Source organism: Megalobrama amblycephala, linkage group LG3 (genome assembly GCF_018812025.1).
Source record: "Megalobrama amblycephala isolate DHTTF-2021 linkage group LG3, ASM1881202v1, whole genome shotgun sequence".
NCBI lineage: Eukaryota > Metazoa > Chordata > Actinopteri > Cypriniformes > Xenocyprididae > Megalobrama > Megalobrama amblycephala.
In genome coordinates this window covers 50,686,122-50,705,768 of record NC_063046.1, presented here as the reverse complement: position 1 = coordinate 50,705,768, position 19,647 = coordinate 50,686,122, and the positions used below count along the sequence as shown (strand labels likewise).

The 19,647-nt window shown below is 39.1% G+C and overlaps 1 protein-coding gene across 3 annotated transcripts in view; it reads left to right on the top strand.

The window, feature by feature from the left end:
* The window catches only part of pcxb (pyruvate carboxylase b), a 256,057-nt gene that overhangs the window by 227,544 nt on the left and 8,866 nt on the right, over positions 1-19,647 (top strand). For all 3 annotated transcript variants that reach the window (XM_048185986.1, XM_048185985.1, XM_048185987.1), the window contains one exon: positions 2,913-3,092. In XM_048185986.1, the coding sequence (XP_048041943.1) occupies positions 2,913-3,092 (180 nt within the window). The remainder of the gene's footprint in view (positions 1-2,912; positions 3,093-19,647) is intronic.

Genomic DNA, 19,647 nt, shown 5'->3' with positions numbered 1-19,647 from the left:
TATACCATAAGTTTTTTTTTTTTAAGGGAACACTTTCAAAGTGCATCTAGCCAGCACAGAAAGTGGAACAGTTGACTGCAGTTTTGCTGTACATAAGGTATTTTTTTTCCACTGAACACTGAACTATTTATGTGAAAGAAAAATGGTGTGACATTTAACTTTTTATTCCTCTCCTTAATCTCTTGCTTTTTTCCCTTCTTTGCCCTGTGTGTGTCTTTCCTCCTCTCAAATCCTCATGCATCTCTCATTTCTAAACAGTTCCCTTTCAGTCGGTCACATTCGACATACGTCAGTAATGACCGACGAATTGGGATATCGCCAGAGAGCCCTATTAGCTTTGAGTGAAACTAAAACAAGCCAATGGAATTGGCGTGCGGTATTTGCATAATGCGCACTGCCCCCGCCAGGTGGGTATAAATAGGGAAGCAGATGCAATCGCACTCTGTCTTTCGCTTCAGAGCCAACAGTTCCTGCTATCGACTGAGAGTGAACTTCTCAAGCTTTTGAAGAGCCTTTGTTCGTCGTGCTGGTGTTAAGGCACCCTACAGCGAAGCCGCAAGCTTTCACAAGCTATTTATACAGCTCTCAACTGTTGTTTTTACAGCATTATTTTCTGCCCCGTTGGTTTGCGATTGGGCCGGTTCCTCTGTGCATATGACTCGGGGAGTGGTGTACCTGCAGTCACATCGTGGCTGATCCCTTGTGTGCTTCAGCACAACACAAAGAGCTGTCTCTTTTCCTCTTCTAAAAGAGCTTCACAGATGGACACTGCGTCTTTTTCAAGATGTCATTCCGCCTTTGCATTTCTGGAGGCGGTCATTTCCTATCCTCACTGACGGCCACAATCACTTTCTCTCATGTCTGCTTAGCGTGCTGAGACTGTGTTTGTGGGTGGTTCATGTTCTCTCATGAGTGCATGCCCACGTCGGTGGTTCATGGAGGTTCTAAGTGATCTCCCCCAGTCGGTTGTAGACACTATCACTTCCGCTAGAGTTTCTTCTACGAGGAACCTCTATGCGTTGAAGTGAAACCTGTTCCTTCTTGCAAGAGGGCTTGGAGCGAAGGCTGTCTCCCTCCACCCTCAAGGTGTATGTTGCCGCTGTTGCCACACATCACGAAGCAGTTGATGGTAAGTCGTTGAGGAAGCACGACCTGATCGTCAGGATCCTGAGGGGGGCGAGGAGACTGAATCCGCCTCGCCCTTCCTCTATACTCTCTTGGAATCTCTCCCTAGTACTTACATCTCTCATCCCTTCGAGACTTTGCAGTCAGTGGAGTTAAAGTACTGTCACTTAAGACCGTCCTCCTGGTTGCATTGGCCTCGGTTAAGAGGGTAGGGGACCTGTACGCATTTTCGGTCGACGAATCGTGCCTGGAATTCGGGCCCCATGACTCTCACGTTATCCTGAGACCCCGGCCTGGATATATGCCCAAGGTTCCTACCACTCCCTTCAGAGATCAGGTAGTGAACCTGCAAGCGCTGCCTTCGGAGGAGGCAGACCCAGCCCTGGCTTTGCTCTGTCCCATCCATGCTCTAGCTTTAGGACCTCAGATCAGCTCTTTGTCTGTTACGGAGGCCAGCAGAAGGGAAAGGCTGTCTCCAAGCAGAGGATGGCCCACTGGATAGTGGACGCCATCGCCTTGGCTTATCGCCATCGCCATCGCCAAGGCGTTCCTTGCCCACTTGGGTTAAGAGCTCATTCCACTAGAGGAGTTGCCTCTTGTCCACGGTCAAACTCCCCACGGTGAGCCCATGTCTTTCCCTTAGCAGAGCCAGCTCTGCTGTCACCTGTCAGATGAGTCTCCCCCTATGTCTAGGCTGGAGCCATCCCAGGGACTCCATATGCGTACTGCCCACGGCCAGTCCATATGTGTATTTCCACGTAATTCCTCCCCTGCAGAGTAGGTTGTGGCCTCCGCAGCATCCCCTATGGGTTCGCTTCCCCAGTGTTGTCTAAGTCTTACTGTAGTGGGTCTTGCGGAACAGCAGTAGACACTTTCAGTGTAAGCTTGTCCCCTTCTCCGCCCCCAGGCGCTGGAAGGGGTCAGTAACTGGGACAGTTCCTGTGCCTTCGCTGTAGTAAAGACTCAAGGTTGTCTCCTCAGCGAAAAACAGAGTGTGATTGCATCTGCTTCCTTACTTATACCCACCTGGTGGGGCGGTGCGCATTATGCAAATATCGCACGCAAATTCCATTGGCTTGTTTTAGTTTCACTCGAAGCTGATAGGGCTCTCTGGTGATATCCCAATTCGCCGGTCACTACTGACGTACGTCTCCGAGATGTTCTCTCACATGTTTTGTTCTTTTGGTTTCATTTTTTGTTTCTCTCCTGAATCCCATTCTCTCTACAGCCACTTTATTGTCTGAATCTGAATGACCTTTAGAGGATGTTTTGGATTTTTTTTCTCTAATTATTTTGTGTTGTTCAGATTTAAAGGAATACCTTACCCCCAATACCCCCCCCCCCCCAACCCACACACACACACACACACACACACACACACACACTCAACCTTATGTTTTTTCAAACTCGTATGACTTACTTTCTTCCACTTAACAATAGGTGAAGTTTTAGAATATGCTAAAATCAATGGCCAATATTATGAAACTGAATAACAGTGTCATAGAAGTGTTACATACAATTGGTCATTACAAATCTTTGTAAACTAATCTATCTTTTGATTCAAATATCATAGAATCCTTTGACCAATACTCTTCAAACCTTTTTCTTTTGTGCTCTTTGGAAGAATGAAATCATACAGGTTTAGAACAACATTAGGCTGAGTAAATGATGACAGAACTTATTCTCTAACTCACTATTGGGTGAATTATCCCTTTAAGAAGAAAGAAATCCCATGTTTCGATCTGACCTCTGCAAAACTCAGTTCCTCTCACTTTGTTTTTCTCCAGGTGACCCCCTCTTCTAAGATTGTGGGTGATCTGGCTCAGTTTATGGTGCAGAACTCTCTCTCTCGGGCTGAGGTAGAAGACAGAGCAGACGAGCTCTCCTTCCCTCTGTCTGTTGTGGAGTTCCTACAAGGACACATTGGAATACCACATGGAGGATTCCCTGAGCCCTTCAGGTCAAAGGTGAGATCACACTGTTTAATGGAAACAAAATGTTTTTTCATGTTTTTCTGTCACAGTCTGAATATTCCCAAGAAAACATATTTTGTTAGTAAAACTAGAAAATTAAGAAAGAACTGGACTATAATAATCAAATTTAATAATACAATAATTTGAAATAAAAGCTTTGTTTTTAGACATTTGTTACAACAAATGTATATTTTGTCCATCCATGTCCATCCAATATTTTATTCATTATATTAAGAGTGAGGACATGAAAATGTACTGCATAAACAAAATTGACCATTCAAAATTTTGCACATAAATACTAGGGCTGGGACAATAACTGGGACAGTTCCTTCGCTGTAGTAAAGACTCAAGGTTGTCTCCTCAGCGAAAAACAGAGTGCGATTGCATCTGCTTCCCTATTTATAACCGCGGGGCGGTACGTATTATGCAAATATCGAACGCCAATTCCATTGGCTTGTTTTAGTTTCACTCGAAGCTGATACGGCTCTCTGGCGATATCCCAATTCGTCGGTCACTACTGACATACGTCTCCGAGACATTCTCTCACATGTTTTGTTCTTTTGGTTTCTTTAGTCATTTTTTGTTTCTCTCCTGAATCCCATTCTCTTCATACAGCCGCTTTATTGTCTGAATCTGAATGACCTTTAGAGGATGTTTAAATCAGATTTAAATAATTTTTTTCTCTAATTATTTTGTTCAGATTTAAAGGAATAGCTTACCCCCCCAAAAAAAGAAAGTCACTCAACCTTATGTTTTTTCAAACTCGAATGACTTACTTTCTTCCGCTTAACAATAGGTGAAGTTTTAGAATATCCTGCAAACAACGGCCAATATTATGAAACTGAATAACAGTGTTATAGAAGTATTACATGAAAATGTACTGCATAAACAGGATTGACCCTTCAAAATTTTGCACATAAATACTAGGGCTGGGACAATAAATCGATTTATCTCGATTCGTTGATTGATTCTGAGATTTTCCAAATGCATCGCGATTCTCACTTGAATCGATTCTGAGCTTAATTTTTAACAGCAGATGGCGCTCGCACGTTCAGCTATTTACTTGCACCTCAGAATGCTTTTATGACACGAGATTAATAAACTGTCCACTGCAAACACCCTTATAATATGCTTCAACTTTTTTGAATTTTATAAATGATTATTTTATAATCATTATATTTTAAGTGGTATGTGTAAGGAATTGGAAGCAAGCAGAGGACAGGTGTTTGTAAAGCATGCAGTGCCATCTGCTGTAAAAAACTAAGCTCAGAATCGATTCAAGAGAGAATCGTGATGCATTCGGAAAATCTCAGAATCAATCCAGAATCATATCATGGTTCGCGATTCAGCGATTTATTATCCCAGCCCTAATAAATACATTAGTGAGACTCACGGTATTTCAGACGGGCAAACAAAACATTAGACCTTTGTTAGATCAAAAACAGAATTTAAGAACTGATGCCACTTTATTTCTCAGAAATGTTCCTTAGAGAATTTTTTTTTTTTTTTTTTCTGTTGCATTGTCATTTAGCAGACACTTTTATCCAAGGCACCTACTGTACAAATGTGTGAAAACATAAGCAGTTTTTTTTTGTTTGTTTGTTTGTTTGTTTTTTTTTTGTTTTTTTTTCTGCTGTTGAGAGACAGTGGCATTGTTTTTGAGTAATCTCTAGCCACACATGGAAAGGAAGAGGGCGAGAGAAGAAAATGAAAAAGTGAGAGGATGCGATAAAGTGAAAGAAAGACAGTTTAAGAGATCAAGAGAATAGCTTTGTATGAATCCATCACAAAGTTTGTGTTTATGTGTGAAAGACAGGATAAGAGACTAAAGATTTTAGGCTGAGTAAAGCTTGTCACTTGCAGGCTCTTAGTCACTAGTGACGGTGCCGTTTCCGCCTCCTTGTGCTGAAAGACTTGCTGAGAAAAGAAATCACGCCGAGTCTGATTGATCTACTATAATGCATACACACACACACACAAACACACACACACATCTACAACCATAAGGTCACAGAAGAGACTTTTGCTTTATGTTTTTAAATGGAGTGGTTACTGAGGATAGACATCCTGCTTTTGCAGTCGAGGGCAAATTTACTTTCATTTCCTATTTTTCTGGCACACACAGAGACAAACAGACAAACCCTTTTGAAGCACTCTGAAGTCCAAAAATGAAAGATCAAAAGCTGTTTATCAGCACTGGCAGCATTTCCATGTAAGAGAGCTCAACGTGTGGCCTCACTGTAACAGAGACAGAAAAAGAAATTTTAACAGTTCATATTGCAACTTTAATTCTGTGTCTTAGTAGGACAGATAAAAATATAATTAAGTCTGAATGAAGTCAATTAAACTTTGTAAGTGTGACTGACATTTGCAGACTGCTTCAATTAACCTTTTCTCACACAGAACCATGGGGTCACTTACTTTGGCTGATATTTTTGAGTAGAGACAAAAATATGACTGACTTGTCGACCAGGCAGCAAGGACATTTCTGATATTGGCATCTAAAAGTGTGATCATTGACATAAATGTTCCAGTAATTACAACAAATCCACCGCATGTTCTTCCTGCCTTGTTCAAGTTGCTAAGTAACTAAAGTTTGTTGCTAGTTCATGTAGTTCTTCCAGCTAGTTCCAGTAGTTTATCTTTATAGCTGCAATATGACAAAAGTACAACAATTTTCATTCAAGATCGCCATGAACATTAGAGCAAAGAATGATGCAACAATCTGCATTAAAAACACATGAGAAATTAGTTGATGTCTGTCAAGTTTGTTTCTCAGAATATCTATTGTTCTGTATCTATCTAAAACAAATAAGCACCAATTATTTCAATGATGTGCACTTCATCAGCAGCCATTCCAATCAGATGCTCCCGGTACACATCTGTTGGAGCACGTCTCTTCACTTTTTAGTGCCCATAAGCAGTTTGGGTGATCTGAATGGCATACTAAATCAGTTCTCTAAGATGGCAGCATTGGTACTTTCATATTTACCTTCATATGCTGCAGATATTCCCTTTTCACTGAGGCACTTCACCTGATCTTCCATTATAGATGTGAGAGGAAATATAGCTAATAAAATGAGATCACTCTGGAATCCTTTTATATTTTGGAAATGGAAATTGGCCAAGCTTAAAAAATTAGCTTTTCCCATATCCCATATAGGCCAAGCTTTTCCCATATCTCGTAGGTAAACATGAAAACATCTCTTGAAAAAGCGTTCATTGTCAAAGTCTTCGTGAACACAGCTTTGATTCCTGGGGGACTGGAGATCCAGTAGATCATAGCCAGTCAGATTTAGACTTTCTGACCTTGCGGAAGTTTTTCCAATTTAGTGTACCATACACATCAGATGTTTAGCAAACGGAGTGTGGGCTGTCCATGACATCTGAGTCCCAACTAGATATGACACGAAAAAGCAACAATTGATGATTGACAGATTGACAGATTTTGTCTTGACAAGACATGTTTTATTTTTGTGCTGTCATGCTGTGTAGCCCCGCCCAAACTGAAATCTCACTGGGCCACTCAATACGGTTGAATATCAAACACCAAATATGATACAAACAACTGTTGGCTGTGATTGTGTCATGTCTTTTTGTTGTTGTTGTTTTCAGTGCTTTCAGTATGGACAGGCAATGGCTTGTCTGTCCACACAAAAAATTCGAAAGTTGTGAATTTGAAGCTGAAAGTTGAAAATTAAAGTTGAAAGTTGTGAATTTTGAAAACTATGGGCCAGATTTACTAAGTGAGGCAAATTAGCGTGAGAGTGCAATTCCACAAATGCGCCAATGGGAGTGGCAAGATTTGCGTGTGATCTACTGCTGATGTACAAATTAAAGAACACAGACGCAGTCAAATCATTTACATAATAATCAACACAATCTACCAAGAGCAGTGCAAATTAGCGTTGGGAGGCAAATAAGCAGAACTAATGATCATCAGGTGCGGGTCGACACAGGCGCAACTTGTTACACGTAATCTGACAAACACATACACATATAGGCAAACATGGCTTGGCAAACGTTATGTTCGGATAATGTTTTCCTCTGGCATTCCAAAGAAAATATTTTCTCCCTTCTACCACACGCTCTCTGTTCTCTACGGCAGGGGTTCCAAAACACATTCCTGGTGCCTCCACAGCACTGTACATTTTGCATGTCTCCTTTGTCTGACACACCCATTTCAGGTATTGGAGTCTCGACTAATTAGCTGATGATCTGAATCAGGTGTGTTTGATTAAGGAGAAATGGGCTGTGTTCCACTCCAGTTTTAGACACGCACTCACGAACTTCCCTAAACACTTCCCCTCTGGGGAATCCCTGCCGCCATTTTGAAGTGCATTCCACTTCGTGAAGTGGATGAGGGAAGTTTATATGGACAGACCCTCGCTCCCTCGATTTAACCGAAGGAGCGAGTCTACTTCATATGTACACTTCAGGCAGCTCCATAACCCACAATGCAACACAATTATGACGTCACCGCATATCGCATTTAATTTACCCCACCACCAACAACACTATGATATAGTAATTATTTTTTTAAACATTTAAAACACACATATATACATATAGAATGCTGTATTAAACCATTTTGTAAGGGGAAAAAATAAATAAATCAGCTCCATAGCAGATTCCAAGTGATCAAGGGCTTAGGACGTTCCAATTCAGCCAATTGCAAAGGTTCCGCCAGTAGTGGGCACTCATGCAACATAAGCAATGATGTACATCCGAGTCAACGAGACTGAGGGAAGTTAGTGAGGAAAGGGCATTTAAAAAACTAACTGGAATGCAGCCATGGAAAGCATGCAGTGTTGGGGAGGCTCGAGGAATGTGTTTGGGAACCCCTGCTATATGGTGTCTCCTCCTAGCAACAATTGCAGCCATGTCACAAAATGGGTTAAGTCATGCTTTTTGGGGGCGTTAAATAATGGCGCAAATACCAGTAAATTGACTAGCACAAATATTAGTAAATCGTATTTCGTGATTCATTTAAATACTCTCCTCCCATAAATTTTGCGTCTGAAAGGGAAACTCCTACAAATGCATATACAATAAGGTCAGCTGCAAAAACAACTCAGTCCATGTTTTTTTAGCGCTACTTTTACACTGCATGTCCTTAGTAAATCCCAACAGTAGTTTTTTAACTCCAAAAGAGGGTTTGTGCTGTCGCAAGTTGTTCTAGGATGTTTATACTGTGCGTGCCATTGTAAAATCGTAAGTCTTTCCCTCACAGCCTTCTGTTCATCCACATTAAATTCACTATAGCGTCTAATCACCTGACTAAGGTCTATTGTAATAATTTCTTTATAATTTACTCACCCCCATGTCATCCAAGATGTCCATGTCTTTCTTTCTTCGGTCGAAAAGAAAGAAAGCCTTGCACATGCTTCCGCTTACCGCATTCTTCAAAAGCTTACGCTGTATGTCCTATGCCTTCCCTATTCTACTTATGGAATGAACGCGGCACCAGTTTCGTTTTTTACCATAAGTAGAATAGGGAAGGCGTAGGACATAAAGCGTAAGCGTTTTGAAGAATGTGGAAAGCAGAAGTATGTGCAAGGCGATAATATGTGTTTATAAAGCATATACAGTTGTATTTTTTTTTTCGAAAATGACCGATCGTTTCGCTAGATAAGACCCTTATTCCTCGTCTGGCATCGTTTAAAGCCCTTTGAAGCTGCACTGAAACTGTAATTTTGACCTTCAACCGTCTGGTGGCCATTGCCGTCCACTATAAGGAGAATAATCCTGGAATGTTTTCATCAAAAACCTTAATTTCTTTTCGACTGAAGAAAGAAAGACATGAACATCTTGGATAACATGGGGGTGAGTAAATTATCAGGAAAATTTTATTTAAAAGTGGACTAATCCTTTAATTAGAATAGACAACACTGTTATATATTTATATATTGCATTGATGCTTCACCTCTAAACATAGAGTGTAAAAAATATCCTCAGGGTGCCATTGTTGTTTTGTCACCTCCAGTTACTAAATACAAGAAGACACAAATACGCTCTCAAACACTGACTTTGGGCAATACTCATAATGCATTAGAGCTTTTTAAGAAGGCTTATGATGCTATGTCCTCTGACCTGGGTATACATACACCACCACAGCCCCAGGAACAGTCAACATGTGTCTGTGGGTGTATTTGAGATACATTCGTCATAATTGGTTGGAAAGGTTTGTGCAGTAGGGCCTGCGGTGACTCACACATCCATGGCTCTATCTCTGCCAATCAGCTCATCCAGATAAACTCAGGTACGTTACACACCACTGGACAAACACTGATAAGAGTGGACAATCTTCTCCCACAGCCGTACAAACGAACACACAAACAGGTTGAGATGGAAGAAATACAACCACAGTCTTAATGATATATGTCATGCGCCGTCATATCGAGCACTCTGTACTTTTGCAATCATTCCATTTAAACATCTATCATATCTTGTCTAAATATTTAAAGTGTGTATTTATGTCTATATAGTCAGTAAGAAGCAGCTTGAGGGGATGAAACTCTTCCCCTGTACGCATGCGGTTTTAGTGACGTTAGCAGACACTTCAATTAAACATTGCTCCAGTCTCAATCCTAAGGGCAATTAACCACTCTATCTTTAGAAACCCTTCCTACCTCACACACACACACACACACACACATATTCCTGGCTTATAAATGGCCTCAAAAGCTGTCAAATTAATGAAGAGTGACTGAATGAAGCGTGGAGCATCTTTGAACTGCAGCCACTGTGACTAATAGAATTGGTGAGCCCTCTTTTGTGTCTCATGCCTCCGCCAAGGGAAAAGCCTCTAAACCCTTTCCCAGCAATCCTCAGGGAGCTCCTCCATACACTAATCAGCATGTTTTATGTATTATTTAAAATGCATTAGCTTGGCTGAATGTGCTAATAACTGGCTCATCTAGAGCAGAGACACTTCAGCACTTAATAGAAGGAGCAGGGCGATCATGGGAGGGTATATCACATCAAGTTTAAGATGTGCGGAAAAGGTCTGGAGAGCGTTGGTACGACATGCTGATGATGTGAGCCGCTCATAAGACATGAGTGTACTTAATGTGATGTAGACAATGATGATGAGTTTTAGAGTGGCCGGGTTATGATGTCACTGTATAAAACAACTGAGCTCATTAATATTAATTAGTTGCATAGTTGCTCAGTAATTGAGTGAGTAACGTGTAGCCAAGTATGGTTCCCATACTCTGAAATTGTGCTCTGCATTTCACCCATCTGAGTGCACACACACAGCAGTGAGTATTGAACACACACACACACCGTGAACACACACCCAGAGCAGTGGGCAGCCATTTTTTGCTGCAGCATCCGGGAAGTGATTGAGGGTTAGGTGCCTTGCTCAAGTTGTGGGTAATGAGAGTGGAAGAGAGCGCTGTTTATTTACTCCCCTACATTTCTACATTTCCTGCCGGTACTGATACTCAAACCCATGACCTTCGGGTTACAAGTCAGACTCTCTAACCATTAGGCCACAACTGCCCCCATTTCTAGTCATGTTACCATAGTCATGTTTATGCATACCTGTGCAGATATGCTTGCATGGGCTTATAGGCATTTAGTGTATTTTGAGATTTAAAGGGTTAGTTCACCCAAAAATGAAATTTCTGTCATTAAGTACTCACCCTCATGTTATCTCAAACCTGTAAGACCGTTCATCTTCGGACAGCGGCTCAGTATTGGCCGAAGCTGTTCACGTGAGCAGCATGATGCATGATTGCACTGCGTTCACTGCATATGACAACAGTTCAAATTGTTATAGTCATTATTTTTGTTTTGTTTTTGCACACAAAAAGTATTCTTGACACTTCATAACATTAAGGTTGATTCAGTGATTCGGATCATGTGTCAAAATGCCAAACTGCTGATATCATGTGACTTTGGCGCTCCGAATCACTGATTCGAAACAAAAGATTCGCTGTGTCTCGGCCAGAAAGCTGCGCTTGTAAACACCAAAAGGACTAAAGGTGACTGTCAACTAGCACATGCGTTCTGTGCCTGCATGTATAATAATGGTATCAATAGTCTAATTTTTGTCATGCAAAAAGGAAAACCAAAACAAAGACTGCAGATATACAAACTGTAAACAAAGTAGCACTTGCTTACCATTTTGAATATCAATCACACTGATCGCTTTCTTCATTCAAGTTGGCTCATGTTATTCTGAAAATATTCATGCATTCGAATGCTCAGGTAAGATGATGTAAATTAGAACAGCCTTCTGTCGGTAATGTCTTAAATCCTGTACTCGCTTTCATCACTTTCACTTTTATTATTGTGCACTGACTCATTCGCAAAGCTGAACAGCTAGTCAGAGTTCTCTCTCTCACCGACAGCCCAACGCTAAATCAACAAGCTGAATCGACCTAAAAAAAACAGACGGCTTGGTTATTTGTCAACATAGATGTAAATTTGTTCTCCAAAAATCACCCTGAGTTGCTTCTTTACATTCAAAATGCTGACTGACTGCATCACTTAAATGCTGCGGCAATTTAGTAGGTCATAAGATAAAGAGCTTATGAGAATTTTTGTTAAAGCAAGTCCAAAAGCTTTCACTTCCTGTTTTTCATCTTCAGATCAAGTCTAATAGGTAAGTCACAAATGTAATATCTGTCAGACTTTAAGGATAAACATCCACATGGACTCTACTATCACATGGATTCTTTTTCAGTCTAGAGTGATCATACTCATCTGCACACTTCAGATTGTGGCAGATGATTGATTGATTGAGTGATTGATGGACTGATTGAGACAGTCTTTCAGAGGATGTGTGTGAATGACAGCACACTTCTTTACATCCCCGTTCAACTCGCTGAGTCTGCCAAATCATTACTGTCACAGACCATAGGCTCAGTCCTCGTGCCATGAATGTACACTTCCTCTATAGGTACCTGTCAGGGTTTCACCTCTACAGCTGTGCTGGAGAATAACAAACTAAAAGTAGCAACGCTAGTAACTTTACTACATTTTTCATTAGCGTCACAGTAGCTCAGCTGTTTTTAAAAGAATATTTTTAAAGTAATGAGTCTTTTACCAACCAGTGAAAATGCTACATCAGTACTTATTTAACAATGTCTCACCTAAAATTTCCACTCTCATGCTCTATAAAGCATTGTGAATTCTAATTAATTTTACTGATGTAGCATATGCACATGTATCAGGACAATCAATAAACTTTGGAGTTTTCAGAATGCTTTTAACCTGATGAACTGTGTTCGTTAATCACTAAGTCGGCTCCGACCAGTCTGCAAAGATGAGCCCATTTGACATCTTTGTGGCCTGGGCGAGGTAAGACAGTGGACCCAATTTCCTAGCTTTTGGAACATCAAAGGATCAACCCCCGGTTGTGGGCAAGAAACTCAGCGCCAGAGACTAACCAGACAAATTCCACACACACACCCCACACACACACACAGACACACACACATATACAAACATGCCTAGAGATGGTATGTACAGTTATTCTCAAGATATGACTGTGCCAAAGTGTACCCGCTATATTTTAAGTGCATATATGCTTCCTAGTGTTTAGATTTTAGAGTTTAAATGACTGTAGCCATTCTAGTTTCATTCCTATTAATGTAATTTTGTCTGTAAACCATAACTTCTTCTACATGTTTTGTTTATATGTCAAGTCTAGATTCTTTTGAAAGCTGTTCATCTGATTTATTCCATAATGTATGTCACACTGCTGACAAATGCATTGTACTATTTTTAATAGTACTTCGAAGGAAAATGAACACTAATCCAACCTTGTAAATCATGCAAATGAGTTTGCAAGACAAAAACAAAGGGAAAGCTTTCCCGCCAACTTTGCACCCATGTTATTGGCTACCCCACCTCAAGGAGGTGTGTCGGCTTATCTGTCATAAAAGCAAAGACGCACAATCTCTTGGTTGTTCTCCCGATTGTCTCTCGTCTGCTCGTGCACGTCCCTCTCGGACGTCTCCGGTGACCACGCGCTGCCATCGCGCTGCCATCGCGCTGCCATCGCGCTCACCTTCGGGACCGCCATCTTCCAGCGAAACTCACTCTCAAGTCCTCAGTTCAAACCTTCCCGCGGAACGGAAGAAGCCAACGAACTGCACCAGCGCACGCATTACATTTCATGCTTATTGTTCTCCTGCTCATTCATAAAACCCAGGTCACTTTAACGTTTCGATCCTATATCCTTGCTACGTTTGGATGCTAGAAGAGGAAGTCTTTTTCTAATGGCCATAGGAAAAACCCTTCCTTTGATAATATTCTATGAGGAGCTTATTTGCTGGACAAACTAACAGTTTCTCTAAATAATTATTAAACCAGAACTAATCATATATGTAATTGATTATAATTCGTTGTAATCAATTCACAATATATGTTTAATTCCCCGTTGGGTCGATATATGAATCATAATTTATTCATAATCAATTTATGAATTATTATATTCATATTTCATCCATAAATTGATTAATAACTGTACGAACCGCTACATCGTTACACTGAATAGTTTAATTACAAAAGCTGCAATCTGTACGTTTTGCCTCTTTGTCGCCATCTCTGTTAGAAACCTGCAATTGCAGTTATTTGCGGAATCATCATCTTTACATGGGTTGTGCACTGGCGTGGCTCCTCAGCGCAGATGAATCTAATGTTTGTTGTCAGTCACCACCTCACCTATGACCAAAATAAGAATTTGTATAAGAAAATAAGAAAATGTCGTCTGAACAAGTAACATGTCTGCCACTTTTGTTCTGACCAACTGAGCAAAAAAGCATTACAATAAATCGTGCTGCCAATGGTGATTAAATGCAACGATCGCTTAGCTCAGATCACGCCAAACCGTGCAAATTATTGTTGTTATACTTTGATCTCAAATTGTTAATGTTAACAATATCAGCATTGCATGACTGTGTATTCAGTGTGTGTTAGCGTTACCTGTAGATTTCAATTTCTGTAGCCACTCCACAGTCCGAAGTCTTTTGCTTTTGACTATGGGTGAATCTCCAGTTGTCACTGATGATTGTCATTTGGACCTTTCTGGATTACAATCCAACATCAAAATGATAAGTTTAAAGGAGTGGTTCAGTGGTTTTGAACAGGTCTTCATGCTCTGTTTTTTTAAAAAAGCCATATTTTTCATATATTTTACCTTTATTCTACACCTCTGTTTCCACTGTCTTATGAACGGCTCGTTTGACTTCCTGCTTCTATGAAGCCACTCCCTCCGAAATACGCAGTGTGCTCAGATTGGTTAGCAGGTTGGTAGTTGGCCCAGTGTATCGTGATTCGCTGAAGCGTCCGGAAACGCCACGCCCCTTACCATTCGTTGTTACGCACTTAGGTGGAAATGTAAATAATGGCGTCTATATTGCTGTATCAAATTGAGCCAAATCAGACCCAGATGAAGAGGGTCAAGCAGAACCTCTGCAATCGTGTCTTTTAAAGGACGTTTATGAATGGTATTTCATTTTGTATTTGTGTCAAAGTGTTTAGATATGCTGTCACTGCTGTTTGTTAGCTTTCAATATACTGTTTTATCCTGATTAAATCTTTACTGCAGCCGAATATAGAAGTTTGTTGGAGAAGTAACAGTTATGCTTAGAATTTAGCTAACTGGCTAAGTGGGAACTGCTTCATCTTTCAGTAATAGCCTTTGTGCAAATCCAGCATTGAACTCGTGTAGATTCTGGAAGCTGTCTTCAGTGGCGCATCCAGTGTAGAAAATATCACAGATTATAATGGGTTCTATTATCTTTTGACGCGTCCCGTCGCGCCGCTCGCGTCCGGTGTACACAACTCTTCTGCTTCCACATGCTGCACCACATGGCCTCGCCCACTTTGTTGCGTGTTCCCGGGGGCAGTGTTTTGCAAGGTTTATAATGTCACCAACCTGAGAAGAAGCTTGTTGTAGTCCAAACCTGTTGTTTTTGTAGGCATTAAACTGACATAACTCTAAAAGACAATATCTCTGTTTGCATTGAACTTTCAGCACTGTAACTTTGCAGATACTGTTTATGTTCAAGCAGCAACATTACACTAAAGTTAAAAAAGTTAAATTGAACCACCCCTTTAATTATTGCAGATGCTGTGAGAAAAGGCTATAAATGATCCACTACCAGCAGCATCCTCCGCATGCCATAAAGCCTACTGGCTGGGACTCCTTCTTTATGTAAACAGACGTGACATAATGACGCAAAGACAAACAGTTGCATGCTTGAATTTTCAGCGGAAACTCACCAGTATCTTTCTTATTAGAAAACATTACAAGCTTACCGTTGTGAATCGTGCTAAGGTAAGGAGATAGCTTTGGACACTGGCTAGTTATGTACTAAAATTGTTATGATAAAAATTGATTTCGGATAATTTTGAACCAAAAAAAGTTACGTAAGTCATTAAGTCATTATTTAAAATTTAAATTGACTGATTCACTGATTCTTTTGAGCCCCAAAATGGCAATATACAAAATAACATTTTAATATTTGGAATAATTTGACAAAATACTATACTTGACAGTTTAAAATTTGGAGTCTGTATTGTTTTTTTAAAAGACTTTTAATACTGTTAATACTTTTATTATGCATTAAATAAATAAAAAATATCAGTAAAGACATCATTTCACAAAAGATTTTATTTCAAAGAAATGCTGTTCTTTTGAATTTCAATTCATCAACAGATCTTGAAAAAAACTGTTTTTACAGGTACCTGTAATAAGAAATGTTTCTTAAGCACCAAATCAGCATTTTAGAATGATTTCTGAAGGATCATGTGACACTGAAGTGCTGAAAATACAGATTTGCCAACACAGGGATACATTTTAAAATAATAAAATGGAAAACATTTTAAAATTGTAAAAATATTTCACCTACTGTATTTGTGATCAAATAATTGCAGCCCTGGTGAGAAAACTTATCGACCCCAAACTTTTGAATGGTTAGGGTTGGGGTTAGGGTGTACTTAAATATTATTTTTATTAGTTAAATGATAGTATATAGAGGTATAATAATAGTATTTAGAGGAAACTAATTTGTTGAAATGTGTATCAAAAGTAATTTTCTCAATCTCTGACCAAGTCAAGTATCTTCCCCGTTCACTGTTCTACAAGAAAGATATTAAATGGTATTCACTCTGGTTCAGAGAGGATAGAAAAGCAGTGTAGTTAAACATGTGTGCATTGATGCTAACACAATAATACACATACACAGACACCTGTGTACGAGGCATTTTTTTACCTGCCTCGTTTAAAAGTTGCTTTGATTTTCCTTCATGTTTCTATATATGATTTGGCAGTTACTGCGTAAACATACTCACAGTTGGAACAATTACACAGCTCCCTCAGAGGCTCGACCACAGGAAGATGCGTTCAGGTCAGAGAGCGAAAAGCTTCATACTGTTTTATGGCTACATGAGTTCCCATTACAGCCCACTGCTTTGTAGTCTTCTCTCCTGTGGATCCTGTGAGGAAAGCCATGGACCATCACGCCTGACGAATTTGATTTGGGCCAGTGAAATGAGTCTCTTTGTTAGCTAAAGTGCATGAGAGCACTCGCAGACAGATGGAGAGCAGAGAAACTCCTAGTGGATTTTCAGACATATAATTAAATGCAATCTCTTTATGCCCGTTTCAATGGAAAAAATTTTGTGCGTATATTCCTTAAAAGTAGAAATCAAGAAGTCAGGGGCATATAAATGTAGATTGCTTATTAATTGATGTATTCAGTAAAGCACCAAGAAGAACTTAATCAGTGTAGCTCTTCATAAGTCGCTTAATGTCTTTTAAAATTTAATTAAGCATCACTCCACTTCTTCTCTTTGTACTGACAGACAAATATCTGATGATTAATGGTCATAGAGACTGGTAATATTTTGGTGGCACCTTTTTTAGCCAGGCTTATTGATCTCTCCAGGAGGATTGTTTAGCACATGACATCGCTCCAGCGATATTTCCAGCCAGGCTGTGACAGTACAGAATGACAAACAGCCTAAATACACACACTTGGATGGGGACGGATGATTCAGGGGGAAAAAGAGCAAATTTCATCTCCTTGCAATCTGTGTCAACAATGTCAAATTTCCCCTTTCACCCAGCACAGAAAGCAATGTAAGGGAAACAGAAGCTGTCCTAGCAACTTCTCCTGCCTTATACTTCTGATATAGTAACTGCTGTTTCTGAGTTATGAAATTATATAACCTGTGACAAAAGTCCATAAACAGTTTCTCTGCAAACCGCCTGGTAATCCATATAGCATACAGTAGTTTTCGAATCCTTATAGCAGAGAGTCTGAGTGCAGATACCAGAAGTCTTAGAAAGCGTCTTTCTCCACAGTATGTGTAGTATCACAATTGCTCTTGCAGTAGTTTATGGTAATGACAGTGCTGATAAGGAATACATAATGCTATGCTTTAACTTACTATGAAATAAATGCAGTTCAAGTCTTCTCCTTAAGCTCCTTACCTTACCTCAGGCTTGGAAAACTAGCTTTGTAGTTTTCTTACTGCTTTTGCACAGCTTTACTTTCTTTTTCATTTCTTTTTTTTCTAGGTTTTGTGCTTAATGTTTCCACATTGGGACTATATGTACATTTCCTCAAACAAGATGTTAAATGTGGAAAAGAGATAGAGACCTTTCATAATCCTTAAAGAGATAATTCACCTAAAAAAAAATCTAAAAAAAATCTGTCCATACTATAAAAGTCAGTGGAGGTCCAGCTTTATTTTGAATCACACATTATATGGACAAAAAAAGCTGAAGCTTGTTTCCGCCACTAAATAAAAAACAAAAAAGGTAATTGCGACTTTTTTTTTTATCTCAGAATTCTGACTTTGTTTCTCACAGTTGCAAGTTTACATCTCCCAATTCTGACTCCTTTTCTCAGAATTGCGAGTTATAATGTCAGAATTGTGAGATATAAACTCACAATAATGAGAAATAAAGTCAGAAGGTAACACTTTACTTGAAGGGGTGTGCATAAGACTGACATGACGCCTTCATAATCTTGACATGACACGTGTCATGAATATGAAGGAGGTTTTATGCATGTTTATGACAACTGTCATTAAATGTCATTCGCTCAATTATGTCATTTTTAATGCAAAGATGACATTGTTTGAGATGTCTTTGTTACGACAACTTGACATAAACCAAAACATCATAACCTGTCATAAACATGACATAACAGATTAATTATCAAACTTAAAAAACTACTTAGCTTTATGGGTTAACATTACATTACATTATTTTGGTAACATTTCAGTATAGGGAACACATATATAAACGATTAACTATGACTTTTCCCTCAATAAACTCTTAATTTACTGCTTATTATAGTTAATTGTTAAGTTTAGGTATTGGGTAGGATTAAGAATCTAGAATAAGGTCATGCAGAATAAGGCATTAATATGTGCTTTATAAGTACTAAAAAATAGCCAATATTTTAGCCATATGAATGCTAATAGTAATAAGCAACTAGTTAAAAGACCCTAAAATAAAGTGTTACCATTATTTTATAACAGTGTCATCTTTTTTACGAAATTTGAAATTGTCTATTATCTGACCTTCTGTTGTAGGAAACTTAAAAAACAAACAAACAAAAAAAAAACATGAAATGAAAAATAGTCATGACGCTGTTATAAAATTATTTGTCAGAGAATTGTCACTTAATGACATTTTAATGACAAGTTCAATTTGTACCACTGTACTTGAGCTCAAGATACATATTCATGACACTATTATAATGGCCTCATGACAGCCAATGTCAAAACCAACCTCATGACAGTTTAATGTAATGTTAACCCATAAAGCTAAATGATGTCAAGTTGTCATGACAAAGACACTGACAGGTTATGATGTATTGGTTTATGTCAAGTTGTCATAACTCGGACATCTCAAACAATGTCATCTTTGCATTAAAAATGACATAGTTGAGCGAATGACACTTAATGACAGTTGTCATAAACATTCATAAAACCTCCTTCATATTCATGACATGTGTCATGTCATGATTATGAAGGTGTCATGTCAGTCTTATGCACACCCCTTCAAGTAAAGTGTTACCAGTCAGAATTGTGAGTTGTAAACTCAAAATTGTGGTACATAAACTCACAATTGTGAAAAATAAAGTCAAAATTGTGAGTTATAAAGTCAAAATTGCTGGATATATAGGAGTTATAAACTCAAAATTGTGAGAGGTAAACTCGCAATTGCTAGAAATAAAGTCAGAATTGTAAGATATAAACTGGCAGTTCTGACTTCTTTTCTCAGAATTGTGAGAGATATAAACTCGCATTTGTGAGTTATAGTCCAGTTCTGAGGAAAAAAGACAACTTTTTTTCTCATAATTGCGAGTTTATATCACAATTCTGACTTTGTAACTTGCAGGGTGCATGTTATAAAGTCAGAATTGTGAGATATGAACACAGTTCTGAGAAAAAAAAGTCAGAATTGCAAGATATAAATTAAATATAAACTTTATAACATGCAATTACGACTATATCTCCCAAGTCTGACTTTATAGCACACAACTGCGACTTTATATCATGCAAT